The 21834-nt window shown below is 38.8% G+C and overlaps 1 protein-coding gene across 5 annotated transcripts in view; it reads left to right on the forward strand.

The window, feature by feature from the left end:
• LOC120806163 (WD repeat-containing protein 7) overlaps positions 1–21834 on the forward strand; it is a 123528-nt gene that overhangs the window by 96380 nt on the left and 5314 nt on the right. For all 5 annotated transcript variants that reach the window (XM_040156978.1, XM_040156982.1, XM_040156983.1 and 2 more), the window contains 5 exons: positions 9986–10103; positions 10665–10814; positions 10976–11058; positions 11701–11800; positions 20561–20665. In XM_040156978.1, the coding sequence (XP_040012912.1) occupies positions 9986–10103; positions 10665–10814; positions 10976–11058; positions 11701–11800; positions 20561–20665 (556 nt within the window). The remainder of the gene's footprint in view (positions 1–9985; positions 10104–10664; positions 10815–10975; positions 11059–11700; positions 11801–20560; positions 20666–21834) is intronic.

The following is a 21834-nucleotide window of genomic DNA, read 5'->3' on the forward strand; positions in this document are numbered from 1 at the left end:
GAAATATATGCAAGAAATCAGAATTTTGTGGGTGGAAGTAAACAACCTGCAGTTAATGCAGTGGCATCTCACTTGTAAACGTGGAATAATGTTGTAATGTGTGTTGGAGATTTGTTTTTTCCAAGAAATACCCTTTGTAGATAAGCTGTAGGACCTGCAAAATACTCATCAAATGCCTGAAACAACAGGTATACTAAATCTAGATGTAAAAGAACTCAAGAAAAAGACTGGAGACTTAACTCTAGATTTGCTTTGACAAGACTTAAGACTTGTCTTAGTCATGTCTCGACTGACTTGGGACATGACTTTGACTTGTTTAACAATAATTAAGACTTTACTTGGACTTGTCTTCCCTCACTTGATACTTCATTTGTACTTGCCTTGACTGACTTCAGACCTGACTGAAGGCTTGACTTTGACTTGTCTCGACTGACTTGAGACTCGATTTGGACTTTCCCTATAGGTCTTGAAAAGTAAGTTGAAAGATATTTCAACAAGACTTTATACTTGCCTTGGACTTGAGTTGGAATAAAGTCTTGGCTTGAGACTTGACTCTGACCAGTGCTGACTGACTTGACACTTGACTTGGTCTTGTCTTTAAGAACTTGAAACACAGTGGAGTGGTATGGTTTCGAGTCTCATGCTAACTGGATTTTCAGAACTTGCATATTGTAGCTTTAAGTATTTGATTGTGAGACCCATACATTGAAAGAACTACAGTATTATAGTACGGTAAAGTAAAAGTTAAAATGATGTGCCTTTTTAATGGTCAGCAGGCACCTTAAAGTCTTAACATGGACTTAACAGTTCTGAATACATGCACATAAAAACAAAGCTTACATACAGATTTAAGGGTTAAATACACAATGAACACAAAGACACTGTGGTTCCGACCAGTCATGTGTCCTCAATTGCTGCTCAGAAACTGATTTACGGTTGATTTATTGTTTGTGTTCGTCTATTTGCCTGTTTAGTCTTCCTTCTCAGATTCCAGAGTACAGCCAAACAGCCTGCTTATAGATACAAAGACACACACACAGAAACATTTAGGCATTATAGAGCCGACACACTGAGTTATAGAAGCCAGGCTGTAATCTGATTGCAGGGCATTATGATGATGTAACGATGTCTACGTTACTCTGACATGTGAGTCCTCTCTCTGTGTGCATGTGATATCATGATCTGTTTTCTTTTTCTTTGCCCCACCAGCAGTGGAGCTTAAAGGGGACCTCCACTGATTACACACCGATGTTTTTTTTTTTTTATAGGCGTTCAGATGTAACAGTGCATAAGTGAAAACACTAAACACACAAAAAAAGCCAAAATTAAAACAGAAATATTTCTTTTTCTTTGTAATCCCTTTAATTACCCGGTCACTCTACACATTTATCCTAGGATCCTCTGAGGGGTCCCGGCCCTCTTCAACCAAATAGGTGTCAATGTGAAGGCAAAGATTCAGTTGATTTATATAATCAGTTTATTCCAATTTAATCCAGTTTGATTTTCTGAGATGTCCCAGTCAAAAGTTGGTGTTAGACCGCAGATGTTAACAGCAGCTTCACTTCCTGGACCATCAGCATCACAACCAGCAGTAAAAAGGTCAAAGGTCATGGCTGACTTCATACAATTACGGTGAGGTTGCGGTTAAGGTGAAGCGGCATTTTATACAAGTTAAGGTCACAGGTCAAATAGTGAGGGAAATTCAGTGGCATCTTCTCATGTACGGCATGTATGTATGTATGTATGTATGTATGTGTGTGTGTGTGTGTGTGTGTGTGTGTGTGTGTGTGTGTGTGTGTGTGTGTGTGTGTGTGTGTGTGTGTGTGTGTGTGTGTGTGTGTGTGTGTGTCTTCCTCCCTGCTGAAATCTAACTGGCCAACATGAGTTGATCCTATTAAGGTTGAAACTCAAGCCGGGCCAGTCTGTTTAAATGAGTATAGATATGTCTGCTGCCTGTGTGTGTGTGCGCGTGTGCGCGTGTGTGTCTGCCTGCGTGTGTGTGTGCATGCGTGTCTGTGTGTGTAGAAGACAAAGCAATACAATTTAATTTTGGTAGATACATTTCTAGTAGAATAGAAAGTGAAGAGAACTTGAACAGAGAGAGATATAAAGAGAGATTCTCACACCAAAAAGTAAAGATAAGTAACAGTCACGAAAACCAAAGTTATGAGTTACCTACGATTTATATTTCTGTTCCAAACAGTAAGTGGTGGAGTTTTTTGTCCATTCATCACCCTTGACAGACCCTGTGTAATTCCATCTGAAATTACTACAACTGTTACCACTACTACTACCCTTACTACTACTACTTATAATAATGGTAATAAGGTTGACAGAAGTTGTTAGCTTAGCAATAGTGTATATTAAGCGTTAATTAAATCAATACAAATTTTGATGATATTGACAGTCATTTATTTATAGCTAAATTACTTTAAGTATGATAGTTATGTTAGTTGATCATAATGATCAGGCAGGACCTTTATCATGAAAACACTAAAATTAAAACAGAACATAACTAAATTCCCAGAATGACACAAGAAAGTCAAAGGTATAGAACACAAAGCTAATAGTAGATGCATCACAATTGCTTAGAAAGTCGATAGAAAGATGTGGGTGGCTGAGAACAGATGTGATTTCAATGTAGGTGGTGCAAAATTGTGGTGAAGATGCATCTGTGTAGGTGAACAGAAGGTGAAGCGAACTTATAGTGACAAGAAGAAACATGAGAGACACTGGGGGAAAAGAATAGAAAGAACTGGAGTTTATGGTGACTTCTGCGAACAAAGTCTTAGCTGCCGCATTAACCCCCACACCAAAACACCACACACACATGGTTGGTGTGTACGTTACAGCCAGCTATAGCCAACATCTACATTGGCTGTTTGGGGTGAATGAACATAGACTGCACAAACAGGCCAGTCATCAAATTTGTGCACATAACGTTGGGAAGAAAGTAGCTTCACGTTATTAGGGTGTCTGAACAATCCCAAAGAGCTGCTTTTTTTGTTTTCAAAAATTCCTGTGATATATAAGAGGACAATTAAGCTTTCAGGTTTCTTAATTAAAAATAGAAATGGACCATTGTATCAAAAAAGTCCCCTGAAATCAACAACAGAATTCTTAATGTTCAAGGTTTTCTCAAAGGAATAGTTCGACATTTTAGGAAATACACTTATTCGCTTTTTGGTCGAGAGTTAGATTATTATATTGATACTTTTCTCATATCTGACCGTTGAATGTTGGGCACCAGCCAGCAGGCAGTTAGCTTAGCTTAGCTTTGAATGCACAGACATGAGAGTGCTGTCGATCCTCTCATCCAACTCTTCACCAGAAAGCAAATAAGTTTATTTCCCAAGATCAAACTATTGCTTTAAATTTAATCATGTGGCAGTTTGTCACATGGCCAAATTGTAGCTAACTGGGGACAATTATATCTTACATCTTGAGTTTTTGTGGAGTCAAAATCAAAGTGTCAAATGTACACTCCAGAAAAAATGATTAGTTTTATTGGTCTATTGTCTTCTGATCAACTATTGGGAACACATTTTTATCAGATTCTAAAATAAACAGCAGCAGAAGTAGTAGCATAAATAGTGCGAGTAATAGCAGTTGTGGTCGTAACTGTAGTAACATCAACTATGCGTTTGGTCTGAAAGGTATTTTATTTCTGAACACTTGGAATTTTCAGTCAGCAGTAACTCACTGGTAAGCTTGAGTAAATGCTACAACCTTTACAAAACACACACTTACACAAACACACACACAGTTTATGATCATGTATAATTAATAATGTGATGTCTGCAGGTGTGTTTTGTTGCCTCCCGGTGTTGTTGAAGTAAACACCACAAGGGCTGATCAATGAGACACACAATAATCAGATCAGTACATTACAATACAAAGTGAGTGAATAAATTAAAACATACACACGCACGCATACTTGTACTTCTGTCTTTGTGAAGACACTCACTGGCATAATACATTCATTACCCTCTTACCCTAACCATAAGCTAAACCTGATTCTAACCTGAACCCTAAATTCAAGTCTTCGCCCTCAAACAGCCCTTGTAAGGTGTAAGGAACAGCCAGAATGTCCTGACTTTCACAAAATGTCCTCACTTCAAAAGTCTAAAATTAAAACTGATCCTCACAAAGATAGTAGTACAAGTACATACACACACAGACACACACACACACACACACACACACGTTCACAGAGGGTGTATTTCCATGCAGCTGAGTTTCAGCGAGGCTTTTTTTATCCCTAATACATCCAACCAGTCAACAATACACTCCTTGCAGAGCTGTGTGTGTGTGTGTGTGTGTGTGTGTGTGTGTGTGTGTGTGTGTGTGTGTGTGTGTGTGTGTGTGTGTGTGTGTGTGTGTGTGTGTGTGTGTGCGCGCATGCGTGCGCACGTCTGCATGGTAATCCCCTCTCTATAGGCAGAGATTTTAAAAAGCTCCTGGTATACAAGACTCAGACACACATTTTATACTCAATTTTTTCCCATCATGCTTGTCTCAAAGCATAAACAAAAATACACATTCAACAGTGTGTGTGTGTGTGTGTGTGTGTGTGTGTGTGTGTGTGTGTGTGTGTGTGTGTGTGTGTGTGTGTGTGTGTGTGTGTGTGTGTGTGTGTGTGTGTGTGTGTGTGTGTGTGTGTGTGTGTGTGTCTTACACCTGCAACACAGGGTTTTAAAGCACCTTTTTCTTGGAGGCAAAAGCCCCTTTCAGACATCCACCTTGTCATGTAATTGCGACTGTAATTCTGTCTGTTGGTCTGAATAAACATCTGAGTCCATTTTACATCAACATCATGACAGCAGTCTTACCCTGTCAGACCTTGTAACATTTGTGTAAAACTTTCAACATGGTACATGGGGAAAATTTACCTTATATCTACTCAACATGTATGTCTAAATATCGAAAAGCCATTTCTTTAATAGAATGATGTTACAGATTTAATAACAGAAAACAGCAAGACAGGACCTGTTTCCACTTAGGCTTCCCAGGCATTCTGGACAACCAGGACATTTTTATTGCAGTTTCCCAGTTATTAGAACATCATACAAAATTATAAAAGGTCCGTTCTCAAGGAATCCAAGGATCCTACCAACCATATAAGCAATACTATAGCTTGAGATGCTGAACAGAAGTACTAGGTCAATGGATGAGCTGTTACTTATCAAGAAACTTTTTGCAACTCCCCTTAAAATCACAACTTGTCATTTCTACATTTCTGTTTGTTTATTTTTGAACTTTGGCCAGAACCAGGCTAGCTGTTTCCCCCACCTTCCAGTGTTAATGCTAAGCTAAGCTACCCAGCTGCTGGCTTTATCTTCGTAAGTAACACACTTATACGAGATTGATAACAATCATCTTATCTCATTTTCAGAAAGAAGAAAATAAATGTATTTCTTGAAATCTTATTAGTTCCTCTTGGCTTTTCCATTTACTGTTGAAAAAGGATTTCTGAAACTTTAAAAACTTCTGAATTCCATCAGTAAATGTGTAAATCTTTAAATCTTTTATCTTATCAAACGACCTACTGTGGGCTTTAAATGCCTCTTGCTGACCTGTCGGTGTTTGGCTCCCTGCTCTCATCTGATCAGAGTGTGATGTGTTTATAGACGCCACTGCAGAGATAAATGCATGTTTTAATGTGTGTGTTTGTGTGGGTGTCTGTGTGAGAGATAAAGATTAAGGTATGTATTTGACATGCAGGGATAACTAACCCTCTGTATATTGTGTTTTGTTTTTTGTTTTTTGTGTGTGTGTATGTGTCCTGCGGGGATAAGTACATGTTGTTGTCACCATGGACATCAACTCGTGAACACAACAGGAAATTTCACACAGAAAAAAAATTATCACAAAACTGGTCACTTCTGAAGGAAAAAAAAAACAACAGTTGATCTGTTTTGAACGGTGCGCATGTACATGTGTTTGGATCTTTCACTCAGCTACATTTAGACCTGGCTTGAAATATGGTTTATTGCGTTGATGAGACGGTGCCAGGTTTTATTTGACAGTCAGAGAAAATAAAGGTGGAAACTCAGCTACCCACTAAGAAATGAGTTAGTCAATAAATGAGCAAACCAGTCAGTAAATCAGTACCTGAACTAGGAAGTAAATTAGTAAGTGATTCAGTCTGAAACCAGTCAGCAAGTAGCAAGTGGACCATCTAGTTAATAACTCAATGACTGAATCTGTCAGCAGATAAACCTTCTATCATACCAGCCAGTAAGTCAGTCAGTGAACCAGTTACCCTGCAAATCAGTCAGCCAGACCCTTAATAAATCAGTTGGTAAACCAATCTTGTTTCTATCCATGTCTCAGTCAGCAAGTCAGTCAACCAATCAGCTTTTCAACCATCCAGTTACCCACATTAACCAACATTTATCATTAAATTAGTTGCTAGGGGACCCGGTCACCACGTCTATTCTTAGTCCAGCAGGTAGGGCACGTTCCAACACACTGGGCTCTACAAACATATGCATTCACAGAGACAAACCCTGAGCATGCCTCTTGAAATAAAGTAAAAAGCAGTCTGCCGCCCTGCCGACTGCGTCTGGGTCCTTGTTGATGAGCGGCTTGTTGGTCTGTGGTTGGAGACCTTCTCGTCCACTGTTTTGGAGACAATCCTGGGTGGTTCCCATAGAAAGGTGGCTTTGCTCTTCTCTTGATAGGAGGTGGGGAAGTTAACCAGAACCGAATTTGCCAAACCAGCCAGTTAATCTTCCACCTGTGTTAAAAATGGTTGTAAAACCAAAAAATACTTACTCTTAAAGCATAAGTCTGACTTCTTGTCACTTGTCTAAGTAAGTTTCAAGTGCAGAATCTTCTTTGTCTCATTGTATCGCCGCATGAGGCTGGAGGGTGGAAAACACCCACCAAAATTTGATGGTGAGAACCACAGTTGTAGTGGGTGTTGATTGCCAAAAACAAACTTCTACAAGTGACACAAAGGTGAGCTTTATGCTTAATCCCAATCCATCAATAAATCAGTCTGTAGGCCTGTCGATTAGTAAACTATCCAGTTACCTTCTCTGCAACTCACTGAGCAAACCAATCAGTAACTCGGTCCCTAAACAGTCAGTCATGTACACATACTCTTGGTTTCGTGCAGCAGTGACTCTCATCATGTGACTGAGGTTACTCACTCCTCCCTCACACACAAAAATCAATACTTCCAATCTTCACCGTGTGTGTATGTGTGTGACTCAGTATTGACTGGATAATGTCAGCGTGATATTGGCTGTGAATGCAGTCATGTTGCCAGGTTCACACACACAGTACCCTGTGCGCGGGTGTGTGTGTTTTGTCAGCTCTGCATCAGTTCATCAGAGTTGAATAATTTTAATCTGAGCTCCCAATCCATTTCAGTTTAGCTAGTTTAATACACTCTTTATTTTCTGGGAAATTACTAGTTTGGGCTTTTTTACTGGGACTTAGTTTTACTTTCCTGTGTGTGTGTCATATGTGTTTGGCAGCTAAGCAACACAAAATGAAAACCCAGAGTGTGTTGTACTTAAGGGCTGAAACAATTGGGTTCTGTTCAGATAGACAGTTTATAAAAATTCACTGATGACAGTTTTGGTAACTGATTATTTATTCAGTCGTCAAGTGAAAAACATCATACATTTACTGGATCCATCTTCTTTTTTTGTGTGGATATACAGTTTTTCGCTTTTTTCGGATCATTGTACACTTAATCTCCTAGGTTGTTGGACTGTGGGTTAGATTGAATGAACAGTTTGAAGGCATCAGTATGGACTCTTAATGAACAGACTGTGCCATTTTTTATAGATCTGCATTTTATATACCTGTAATAGAGTTTGTATACACTCAGTGGCCATTTAATTGAGTACACCTGTACAGTCTGATGCAATCCAATACAAGTGTTCCACCACAAAGTCTAAGTTTCTGATGCCTAAAATATTATGAAATGAATTTACACATTTCTGACAATGTCAGCAAGAACTGAATTGAATAAACTTTGTAAATGTAGAATTTATGGCTGAGCTGTTGTAATGTATTGCATTAGACTGTACAGATGTACCTAATAAAGTGGACACATTTTTTGCTTTTCTTTTTTTTTTTTCATTAATAACAGTGACACTGTGTGTGTCTGTCTGTGTGTGCATGCATACATGTGCATTCTCCTTTGACTCTAATAATAATCCAGATTATTTCATTACATGTTCTAAATGTTGGCTATTAACCTCAGTGGTTCTCAGTACAATTAGCACCCTGCACTCCTGCTGCCCTATGTCAACATTGTTACTGTTTCCAATTACAGCCACCTCGCTAAATGAAATTAAGCATCTCAATATTGCTGATGTATTGCCAATATATTACCAGTATTAATTACAGGATCTGTTGCTCTGATCTGTAATCAGAGGAGATGAATCGTGCAGCTCGAACATCCGTTCACCCATCACTCCCTCCCTCCCTCCCTCCCTCCCATCCACCCTTCCTCCGTCCGTCCCCCTCTCTCTCCCCAGAGTCATTTGTTAACAAGGTGGCCTCGCTCAGCCTCGCTCTCTTTCTCTCTCTCTCTCTCTCTCTCTCTCTCTCTCTCCACACACACACACTCACAGGGGTGTGTGGCCAGCTGTTGGGGTGTGTGTGTCTAATTCCTGTTGCATTGTGGGAGTCCATTATGCTGTCGTCTGGTGAATGGCTCCCATTGACTCGGCCTTGACATTATAAGCTGCCCACTAATCTCTTCACTCCATATATTAGTAAGGCTCGATCTCTCTGTCTCTCTGCCGCTTTTCTCACTTTTATCTAATTTTTGTCCTCTCTCTCTCTAAAATTATCTATTTAAATGTTTTTTTTTTCTATGTCATTTTTTGAATATCTCTTTAAAGGATAAGACGGATGATATTCTATTTTTTTCTTATTGTCAACAAATCCCATGAAAACATGCAACCCAGCAGTGAATGTATCCTACTAACAATGACTCTGTGTATCCAAAGCCTGTGTATCTTATTCCTCTTTGCCATAGAGCTCCATGGTTGTCCAAAAACTATTTAAAACACATCAGTAAACCACACTGTAGCACTAGGTGACATGTTCCTTCATTACCAAGAACACACGCTGTAGTTTATTTTGACTCAAATATACAGTACATAGACCGTCCTCCTGCTGGAAATACTGACTAGAGCACCAAATGTGGATTAATCCGTCACTGATATCATGCTGCGTGAGCAGGAGGGAAAGGTGCATTTGGCTGTTCAGACCATCAAACAAACCAAAGATGATACCTCAGATTATCACATCCGGTGATAAGTCATTGTGATTGTGTCACAGGAATAACACACCAAGATCTGATCAGTTTGATTTTAAATGATATAAAGTTTATATTAAAGTTATAAACACAAATTTTCAAAATCAGATATTATTTGAATTTAGTTTGCCTTTTTCAATGCCATTAATGAACGAATTAATAAATTGGTGAATGGTGGTAATCACTTGGTTAGGACTCAAAACAAAAAGTTTAGGACTTGGACTTGACTTGAGACTTGTTGGTCTTGACTTTGGTCTTAATAGACTGGACTTGAGACTGACTTGTGACTTTGTCCTACATCTGCTTGTTACTACAGTTTGAATAACTTTTGCTTAAAAATGCAGTGTCCAGCTATTTTAGGAAATTAGATCCTTTTTTGAAAATGAAGTTATATCTTTGTAAGATTTATATCTTCAGTAGGAATCAATGGGTTGGGGGAATCAGGATTTTCAGTTTTTTATTATTAAATGTATATAAATAATTCAATATGATATCTTCTTTTAAAAATCTGGTTGGTTCATCCCAACTTCTTCTCAAACCTACACCTTTGTCACCATTTCTTGCTCCTTCTCCCCTCACTTAATTTTTTTGCTTTCTGTGTTGGTTTGTCTCACAAACTTAAAAAATCTGTCTCCAGTTTCTTTATGTATTTTGAATTTAAAATGAAGCTGCTCATTGTGCTCCTTCCCACAGTATTACCATGGGTTTGCCCCTTAACCCGCCAGCGGATTCAGCTCGCTCTGCCCGCCACGCGCTCTCTCTCATCGCCACTGCTCGGCCACCTGCCTTCATCACCACCATTGCAAGAGAGGTGAGACTGATGTGTTCAAATATCTTCACAAACAAACAAAAAGTCATCAGTTACCACTTTTGTATTTAGAATGGCCCATGGGAAGAGCTGGTTATCAAACGTCATAAAAACTATAATACTTTGGCACAGACCAAAATGAGTCCCTAGCACTGAGTTTCGATAAGTCAATAACCAACGGTTGACATCAAATGTCTGATGAGATTCAAACCCAAATCCTTGGGCAGAGAATTCCTGATGTAAATCCTAATTTTAGACTGTATTTTATGCAGGCAAATTTTCAGTATGGTCAGTATGTTCGCACATTTAACATTTCGGATGGCCTCTTTTGTTAAATGAAAAACAATGTTTTTTTTGTTGTTGTTTTTTTTTTTTTTAATTTGTCTATATTCTTCTAAGTATCAAAATAAATAAATAAAAATTTGTTTTGGTACCCATTGCAAAACTCAAAACCCAAATTTAATGTATCTCTCTGTGTCAAGGTTTTTCATATACGTACATCATTCCCCAGTGATAACAGATATGTATATATTATGTGTATATACATATATTTTTGTTTTCCAGGTTCATCGATACAACGCAGCCCAGGCGAACTCTCAGTCTCAGCAGAACGTCCACACCACCACTCTGGCAAGAGCCAAGACTGAGATACTGCGAGTGATTGACATCCTGATAGAGAAGATGCCTGGAGACGTTGTGGATCTACTGGTCGAGGTAAACAACTTTACATTTCGCATTTTAGATTACTAATAATGAACAAGATCTCCACAATCCCAGCAAAGAAGATCCACATGCATATTTTTGATTTTGATGACTCTGATACAACATTTTTAGGGGGGAAAAAAAAACCTTTCTCTCTCCCCTCCTCTCTTCAGGTGATGGATATCATTATGTACTGTATTGAAGGTTCTCTGGTGAAGAAGAAAGGACTGCAGGAGTGTTTCCCTGCTATCTGCAAGTAAGTGTGTGGCTGTGTTAACAAGCCCCTCCCATTTTCCTTATAAGGTCTGTGGGGGTGATTTGGGGAGGAGTTAAGGCAAATTGACCCCTGGGAGTCTGGGCTAATGTCAGAGGTCACGGGTCAACTCACAGGTGACAGATACCAGCCTCAGTGCATGTGGCTGAACCAACACAATCTGTGTGTGGGTGTTTGAATATAATAATGTGCGTGTGTCTTTCCTGACCCTCCGGGACCACAACATAACAATGTTGTTCGTGTTTCAGGTTGTGTGCATGTTTACAAAAATAATCTTTTTTTTGTTTGTTTGTTTTTAAAAAAAAAAACAAAAAACTGCAGGTACATGAGGTGTTATAGTTAAATCATGTTGACACCACCAGATGATGAAAATGGCAGGCAATGTTCAACAATTCTAAGCATGTTGATGACTTTAGATGCATTGCTTTATCTCTAAGCAGTAATATTTTCTACCTAACACACGTATACTTTGATACAGTTGTTTCTTGTGGTTTTGCTTTATGGGAACCAGTTGGAACACAGCATAATTGCTCATTCTTTGTCTCTTGTAATCTTCTTTCTTTGCTAAATTGCTAGATAATGCCCAGTTCAATCTTAATGTTTGTTTGTCGTCCACTTCTTCAGGTTCTACATGGTTGGTTACTGTGACCGCAGTCACCGCATTGCTGTCGGAGCTCGCCAGGGTTCAGTGGCCCTGTACGATGTTCGTACTGGAAAATGCCAGGTACATTCAAAACTCTACACGGCTAATCACCGCAGCTCTGTTGTTTGATCGCAACAGTTTCTGATTGACACCAAAGTCAAGCTTTCACCTGCTTGCCAGTGTTATCATTTTATCCATCCATCCATCTCCTCACCCATCACTTCAGTATGTCCATCCATCATCATTCATCCATACCCCTCACAGTCATTTTCATCAATCCTTCTTCCATCTGTCCGTCCATCTTTCCATATATACACGCTTCCTCCTGCACACCAGTCATTTTCAGCCTTCCCTCCATCCATCTGTTCGCCAATCATATCCATCCATCCATCCATCCATCCATGATCTATTCATCATCTATTAATCCATCCCTCCTTTCATACTTCCTTCCATCCAAACCTTTCTGCTGGTTTAGCCACCCATTTTACCTATAATCTTTCATACTTTTATATCTGTCCATCCTTTGGTTCATCATCCATCTATCCATCCATCCATCTATCCATCCACCCATTCAGCCACCCAACCACCCATTCATCCAATCAGCGCTACATCCATCCATCAGTCCCTGAATTGACTGTCTATCAGTCCATCCATTTCTCCATCTTTTCGTTCATCCTCCTGTCTTTTTTAGGCATTCCATAAATCAATAATCCTCCATCATTAGATTAATCTGTCTAACTCTCCTTTAATCTGATCATTTGTTCCTAACATATCTTTGGGTTTTTCTATCCTTCCATGAATATGACTACCACCTATAAGAGGAGAGGAAGAGGTTGAAATGAGGGGGAACAAGAGGAGAGCAGTAATGTTGAGTGTAAATAAGGGGAAATGAGATAGGATGAGAAAATACGAAGAGAAGAAAGAGAGGACTTTTGTTAGCGTGACTGATTTCTTTCCTCAGTAATTGATTAATGATGAAGCAATGACTCTCTTAATCACGTTTTTGTCTTTGCACGTGTTTACGTTTGATTGTGCGTGATTGGGCCGTGTATGTGTTTGTGTGTACTACTTGCCTTTATGTTTGTGTGTATTTCTGTGGGTGTGTGTGTGGGTAATTTGCTGTGTATTGATTTGCAGTAACCTGAGCAGTCTAGTCTGGTGGAGGGGGTCATTTATATCTGATAACAGCACTGGCCCCTGTTCACCCAACATCTAGTTAGTGTGTGTGTGTGTGTGTGTGTGTGTGTGTGTGTGTTAGTGTGTGTGTGTGTGTGTGTGTGTGTGTGTGTGTGTGTGTGTGTGTGTGTAGGTGTTTATGTTTGTATGCACGGCGTAAATAAGGGAGACGCTCTTCCTTTGTGTGTTATCTGTAGTAATTAGCATTTAATAGATAATGGCTTTGCGGAAACTCTGTGTGTGTGTGTGTTGGAACCATTTCAAGTATTTCATTTAAAATGTAAGATGAAACCATCATCTTTATTAATAGAGATGGGTATCCTTTAGGTTTTATTAGTTCTGATTCTTCTCATTGATTCTGGAACTCATTCTTACTTACCTATGTTTCTAAGTCTTGGCCAATTCCTTCAACAAAAAAAGTAACCAAATTATGTTGGAAACAACATTTTTAGCTGTGTTGCTGCTATATAATTTTTTCATAATGGCAACCAGGCATCCTGTCTACAGTCAGGCAACATTACAGTCTGGTCGTTACTGTGAAGCAGCTACCTGTAGCTTTTGTCAACAAAATCATCAACTCCTTGGTTCATACTCTACAATATAAGAATGGGCATTGATCTGTGCCCTTTTTTTCAGCAGATCAGTTTTGAATATCACAGTGTGGAATGTTAAAACAAGAAAAAGACTGAGGTGATTAGACATAGAGCTGCAATTGACAGACTTTAATTGAAGTTTAGAAAACCAAAAGTCCAATTCATCACCAAGGTAAGAGACACCTTACAGTTTCTTTTGTATGGAAAACCATTTGCACTGTAAAGTTGAATGATTTTTTAGCCCCAATTTTAGCAATAGGTCATGTCCATCATATTGTATTCCAATTTGATGCAATAATAGTAATATGAATAATAATTAATGTCCACAGTTTGCTTTCAAGAATTATTGAACAAAATCAAAAACCATGTCTCTCAACGAAACCCAGGTTCCTACTGTAGAACTGTTCCAAATCACAACCTTTTCTTTATACCCAATCTAAGTATAAGTATGAAGTATAAATAAATCTATAAATAAGTATTAGTAAATATAAATAAATATTTATCTGTTATAGTTCATCCAAAATCAATTCAACATTGACCTCCTGTAGACTTGAAAGATAGATTTACAAACTCTGTAGTGTCTTCCTTCACAGAGAACAGCAGCAGTCAGTTTGTATTAATGAGTTTTAAAGTAAATTCCACTAGAGAACAGTTTCACAGTGTAAATAACGTTTTACCACAATTCTAGAAATTGTCAATTTAGAACACACAATAAATAATAGCAACAAAGCAACATAAAATCTGGGTGAAAATCAGCTCAAAACCAACTACTCCTTTTTAAAAAAAAAAGTCAGTATAAAACTGTACGATGAGCCTTGCCTAGTCAGCAGATAGATTTATGCACAACAAAACCAACTAAATTAGGACGATCGTTATCAGCTTTCAATTCAAAGCACAGTTTATAGATCAGATTTGGGAAATAGAAAATGCTAAATAAATTGTTTAATTCGTTTCATTTTTACATTAGAGAGAAGATGAAGAGGAGGTTAGGTGAAAAGGATGGAGGAGAAAAGAAAGTAGAGGTGGCCTGGAGGAGGGATGACAGGTTAAAATGAGGAAAAGAAATAAAGAGATAATTGAGGAAGGAAGAAAGGCAACAGGAAGTAAGGAAGTAAATAAAGAGTATCAGGAGGAGAGGAAGACGATGAGATGAGAGTTTTTGTTCATAATCCATCTTTGTGTGTGTGTGTGTGTGTGTCCAACCGTAGCTAGCTAGTCCCTGCATGACCATCTGCTACAGCTTTGATCAGCCTCCGTGAACAGTCCTTTGTCAGCTGCATTACTCTGTGTGTGTGTGTGTGTGTGTGTGTGTGTGTGTGTGTGTGTGTGTGTGTGTGTGTGTGTGTGTGTGTGTGTGTGTGTGTGTGTGTGTGTGTGTGTGTGTGTGTGTGTGTGTGTGTGTGTGTCCAGCTGCTTGCTCTGCTTCTTTAACAGACTCTACTGAGTCTACTAATTGAACACAAAGAAACAATCTGACTGATCTTTCTCTCTGTCTGCATCTGTTTCTTTCTGTAACCACTGAAACCAGAGAAAACGCTGTGACTGAAAGTGTAGATCTGCCTCAGGGTTAACACCTCCCAATCTACATCCCATAAGAAGCCAACCAAGTGTAGCTAGGACATAAGCTGAAGAATGACCAACACTTCTGGCTGAAGCTAGCTTTACAGTGGCTTCAGAAAGTATTCAGACCCCTTAATTTTAGCACACTTTATTGTGTTGTAGATTTAATTTTAGATTGATAAAATTGCCATCTTTGCCCATCAATCTACACTCAGTAACCCATAATGACAAGATAAAAATATATTTTTACAATTTTTTTGCAAATGTATTAAAAATCAAAAACTGAATTCTCTTATTTACAAGAGTATTGGATTCTTTGATGTGGCACGCCAAATTGAGGTCAGGTGCATCCTGTTTGCTTTAATTATCCTTAAGATGTCTCTAAACTTGACTGAAGTCCACCTTTGGCAAATTGAAGATGGGTTAGATGGAACCACTTGGAGTAAAAGGCATATGACAGCTTGTTTGGAGTTTGCCAAATGGCATGTAAAGGACTCAGAGGATTGGGGGGGGGGTCTCGGCAGCAGGAACAGGGAGGCAGCCAAATACAGAGAGGTTCTTGAAGAGAACCTGCTCCAGAGTACACGTGACCTGAGGCTTTGGCGACAGTTCGCCTTTCAGCACCACAGTGACCTGAAACATACAGCCAAGACAATGCTGGTGTGGCTTCAGGACAAGTCTATGGCTGTTCTTGAGTAGCCCAGCCAAAGCCCAGACTTAAACCCCATAGAACATCTTTGGAGAGACCTGAGGATGGCAGTTCACAGACACTTCCCATCCAATCTGACGGAGCCTGAGAGCATCTACCAGGAAGAATGGGATAAACTGCCCAAATCCAAGTGTGCAAAGCTTGTAGAGATTTACCCAAGAAGACCCGAGGCTGTAATTGTTGCCAAGGGGGCTTCTACAAAGTACTGAATTAAGGATCTGAATAGTTCTGTAATTGAGAGATTTCCGTTTTTGATTTTTAAATAATTTTGCAAAACTTTCTAAAAACATGTTTTCACTTTGTCATTATGGATTACTGAGTGTAGATTAATATGTAAAATGGCAATTTTATCAATTTAAAATAAAATCTACAAACGTGTGAAAAAAGTGAAGGAGTCTGAATATTTCTGAAGCCAATGTATACTTGATGCAAGGGTTTATTGGCAGTCCCACCATAGATACTATGGTGTAGATTTTGATTTGTAGTTCAGTGTTTGATTTCACTCGTTGATATCCTCACAACACTAACATTACAGTATAATCACCATGCTTATGCTTATGAGATTGACAGAAGAAGTTTGAGTTTTACTAGATGTGTTACTGAGAGAAAAAGGACTACTTAGCCGTTACTGCGCTTGCTTGATGTTGTCTTTACCATCAATGACCTGCAGCAGCATCAGAAACTTAAGTTGTATGTTTGGGAAGAGTCAGGCTCAGACTCCCTCCTTTACTGCAAACGGCCAGGATCTGCTCCAGGATTGGCCCAAGCCCATACCACAGGATGAAGCTCATTGTAACATTGTGTCAACATTAAATATTGTCGGTTTTGTTGGTTTTAAAAAAAAATGTTTGCCTTTATTAACTGTGGATGATGCTGCTTTCTGTACCAAAAAAAAACAAAACCCTTTCTACTGGTTAACATAATCCTTATTTACAGAGGAGGTGGGGCTTAAAAGCTGTCAGTCATGGGAGGATGTGATGAGCCGTTTGCATGACACACACACACACACACACACACACACACACACACACACACACACACACACACACAGTCCAGTCCCCAGGCGTCAGGTGTATTGAAGTACAGAGTGCTGTAAATGGTTTCAGTGTGCTTCACTGCTCTCTGATAGGCTGATTGATTTGGTAGGCAGTCCACTGTGACACACACATACATACACACACACACAGAACCTGATCATAATATATATGAAAGCATCAATATTTGATGCACATTAAACAGTTTGACTGTGCATCCTGTTTTTCATCTGTTTTTGGTCTTTCTCTTTCATATACTGAAATGCTGTAAATATGGTTGAATGTAGTAATTCAGTTATATAGTGCTCTTGGCATGCTGTTCTTGCAGACCTGCACTCTGACTGGATGACAGTTTTATTTTACTGTCAAGTAGAAAATTGGTCTTATATTTCAGTCTAAGTGGAGGAATTGTTTGGAGCCTGGAGTGTGCCACTAGTGTAGTTTAACACTTTTGCAGGGTTTTTTAAAAATATGAATGAATTATAATGAGTTAATAAATTGACACATTTAAGAAGGCTATTACAAATTCATTTGATTACATATGCATTTAATGAAGCAATAATAAATTAATGTTTTCCAATTTTTAATTCTTTTTCCTGATCCTGTCCTTAATTTTTTTTTTTTTTTTTTTTTACTTAAGTTCCTGCCTAGCATTTTCCATCTCACAGATAATTTGTCTGCTGATTTAGCATTTACATTTTCCATTTCATGATCACTTTCATTTAAACATGTGTCAGCACCTAAACATTAAAGGAAATCCAACCCACAGAGCAGCACAAGAAGCTCTGATTGGCCATTATGTGTTGGTAAGAACTAGGAAACTGTGTTTTTGTGTGCGATCGGAGATTGACGCTCAAGTTTCCATAGCATTCCAAAGGATTATTAAATTATTTTTTCAAAAAAGTGAAGGCTGTAAGTATTTTGAACTGAGTCATAGATATAAAGCAGCTGTTTACTCGAAGAATCTGAATCCTCTGCTCCTTGCTTGTCTAAGATGTCAATCAAATGCACTCACTACTTAAAGACACAAATAAGAAAAAGTTTTCAAAAACCAAAGTCAGAAGTGGAGTTGTGGATCACTTGTAGATCTATCTGGTAGGTGTTGCTCAGACGGAAGAACAAATCGGTTGATTCCAAGCCTTATTGCCCAAAAAGTCGCTATGGACAGTAAGGTATTTTAAGACTTGAGTTGTCAAGATTTTAAAAACTGGATGTTGGTGCTCTCAAATACTCTTTGGTTTGAGCTGATTATTGTCGGCAGACAGACTGTGACCACTCTTTCAGAATTTAGATCATTGTACTTTAAACACTGGTGATGTTAAATGTGATTTGGGATCTCACCAAAGAGAAAATGATGGAAGAGAAAGACTTATGGAGGTGAAAGATGTAAAGAAGGTGAAAGAAAAAAAGAAGGAATTCATTAAGAGGTCAGAAAGAGATGAAGGAAAAGAGAGGTAGACAGGATGGATGGTTGGAAAGAGATATTTTTTTCTCAGCCAACACTGCTGGAATCTAATAGGATTTCCCCCAAAAGGAGGAGGGAGAGAGCAAATTAAAAAGATGAGATTTTTATTTCATTGCGTTGTTATTTTTTTCTGCTTTAATCGCCACAGACGGGTTATTATTTCAGGGTCTGGGCGCCTGAAGCAGTGCATCTTAATCTCATCTGGAGGTAAGAGTTTGTAATCCCAGTCGCAGACAGAGGCAGGGTGGGGATTTCTGGGAGGGCATTTATTGCGTTACACACCCTGCATCTGGTGGGACTGTTTATTGCGTTACACATGGTGCAGCGTCACTTTATTTTGTCCCCTGAGTTCTGGAGGCGAATGGCAGCATCTGTTGGACCAGAAGCTGCCCCTCATCTGATGGAATTATCTCGTCCAAACCAAACACTTACTGTCAAGGAAAATCTGGGTGGCGTTGCGGCAAAACAAGTTTTTCTGAGACGTCTCTGAAATTTCAACAAGAACCAAAATTTTTTCTCCATCTCGTCTTCATCACAAAAGAGAATTTATTGAACTCTGGCTTTGAACCTTCAGCTGCTGCAGCAGTTTGGATCCATCGCCAGGAGGAACGTTTGGAAAACTCTAATTCTGCTCTCATTTAGCTGCTGTGTTTGATGAGGAACAATCTAGAGTTGCTTGAGATACTCTTGCGTTTTTGTTTTTGTTTTTTTCTGTGCATTTTTTTTTCAGATTTTTCTCAGTGAAATAGGTTCTATAAAACTTCAATAAAGCTGCTTTCCACTCCATAAACTGGTGGATTTGTGCCACAGTTTTGGGCCATAGAGCAGCACACACACTGACATAAACACACTTTTTATTGCATAGTGCCTGTCAGTAACATAGCAATAAAACCAAAACAAGGATTGGAACCCTGGGATATTATTATATCCAGAGACATATTCCAGATAGGAAAGTAAGGGAATCTAAGCGAAACCAGAGGAAATCAGTTTAGTTCAGGTTGTTCCGAGAGCACAGTTGTACAGTCACAGACCTCTAGTTTCATGGTGGTGTGGTACAGCGGCATGTAATGTCAGAAAGAGCAGCAGCAGTACTGTATATGCAAAGTGAGCAGTAACAAGACTGTTTAACAGAACTTTATCTGTAAGATTTCAGATTGCCTCTGAGATCCATCAGCCTACAGACAAACTAATATTTACCCCCAGCTCCCATTAGAAATGTTGAGAGACACACCCCAACCTCACACAAAGTATCTCATTTCATTTATTGGTTTATTTACATTTCTCCAATTCCACAAAAAAAGAAGGCTGAATGCATACTTAGTTATTGATTATGCCGAATTTATTTATCATGACGGCAGCAGGAGATGCTATGCTGTTCAGCAAGACTGCATAGTTAAAGACAAAAAAAGTATTCTTATAATATCCCTATAGATATTTCGAGTGTTACATTAGAGCTGTGATGAGAATGTGAAGTTTGGATGTGACTCGTAACCAGAGTGTGATAAGATACAGTGATGAAACAAAAGACACCAACTTGATCTATGAGCGATGAAGCTGGGGTCACACGGGGGAACTTTTGACTGTCTGTCCATCCACTGTGTCTCAACATGCACTGCAGTATAATTCCCATCAGGTCTCTCATTCACCTCAGAAATCCATGAGTCATTTGCATTGTGGGAAAGATCTCAGTCCTCATGATCTTGATTATGATCATGGTCTGTACTTTATATCTCAAATTAACACCAACCTTACACACACACACACACACACACACACGTCTTACAGGAGTTGTGGGGACACTCATTCACCTAATGCATTCCATAGCCCCTTACGCTAACCTTAACCATCAAACAGCCCTTTGAATTTTGAGGACCAACCAAAATGTCAGTTTATGCAGTGTGTCTCTGCTTTGCTTTTTAATAAGCATAAGTAATGACATTTTCTTGAGACAGTTTTTATCTGAAATGGTCTCTTTGCATTTCTGTTTTCATATGAGGCACTTTATAAGCTGCAATAACATAATCAAACTATGCATAAGTTTATTATTTAGTAGTAGCAGTAGTACTATACTGTTGTATGGAGCTTCCAGTCTTCTTTTTTGTTTTTGTATTCTACTTGGTGAGTTTTACTTCTTCACTGTATTTGACCCAAAGCCGGATTTTTATTACAAACACACAATAATGTGAAAGAAAACTCTTTACCAATTGATTCACTGATGAGAACCGTGTTTGTAAAATCAAGAAGAACCGGCAATAACTTCATTCATTTGATTTTAAATTATCCTCCATCTCTCTCTCTCTTCAGAACATCCACGGCCATAAAGGTCCGATCACAGCGGTGTCGTTCGCCCCTGATGGCCGTTACCTCGCAACATACTCCAACGCTGATAGCCACATCTCCTTCTGGCAGGTAAATGACACAAATACAGATACATACTAAGTACATTTGTCTCTCACACTTTTGTCAAGACATAATTTCTCCTTCAGAAATCTAAAATACCTTTTAAAAAACCAGCCAGTGGGTTTTTCCACAGCTGTTTCAGCTGTACACCAGTTGTCGGGGTCACAGCTGCATCAGCCAAGCATAGAGTGTTAATTTAGCATCAGTAACTGTTGTTCTTTGTATTTAGCTGTGTAGTAGAGAGAATACATTCCTACTGAGACTTAATCTGACTGTAATTTTTATTCAGATGAATTATCTCACAAAAATCATGTCTTTAAGCACTGACTACAAGTACATTTTTACAAACAAAAGATTGTAGAAAATATTGCATTTGAATTAAAGTTTGGCTTTAATTCAAATGTACAATGATTACCCTGTGCAAACATTTATTTATGACTTATTTTTAAACGTGCTGGCTTTTTATGTTGTATGTAATTTATTCTCATTTATTTATTTATTTATAACAATTTAGTTTTAATAAATAAATTCAAAAGAAAATGTTCACATGCATAAAAGAAATAGGAATAACATCTAAATAAACAGTAATACAAAGTAATGCGACCAATCACACACATAAATAATAAACATATGCACAGACAAACACATACTTCTTATCTTCTTCCCAGAACTGTTATTTTTAATGAACGGTCTTTACGAACTCTGACATGACTGTCTGCAGGCACACACACACACTCTAATGGCATTACTGTAAGCATAAACCGCTGCTAGCGCGCCGGCAAGACGGCTGCAGTGGTAATGAGCTGGCAGACGCTCTGTCGGTGTGTGTGTGTGTGTGTGTGTGTGTGTGTGTGTGTGTGTGTGTGTGTGTGTGTGTGTGTGTGTGTGTGTGTGTGTGTGTGTGTGTGTCAGAGGGAGGAGCAGGGTCGTCTCAGGAAATGATAGTTTCTACTGGCTATGTTTTTCGTACATATACACACACACACACTCTCACACACACACTAGCTGTGTCCAGTTTCAGGCTCTGGCTTCTTCACAGGATGCAGCAACAGAAGCCTCGTGGGTTCAACTCAACGTTTCCTCTGAGGATTTTAGCAGTTCCATCACTAACAGGAACTGGTGATCAGGGTCTTCTTACCAAAATGTTCAATAACTAATTTTTCACTGCAGGTATTGAC

Source organism: Xiphias gladius, chromosome 20 (assembly GCF_016859285.1).
Source record: "Xiphias gladius isolate SHS-SW01 ecotype Sanya breed wild chromosome 20, ASM1685928v1, whole genome shotgun sequence".
NCBI lineage: Eukaryota > Metazoa > Chordata > Actinopteri > Istiophoriformes > Xiphiidae > Xiphias > Xiphias gladius.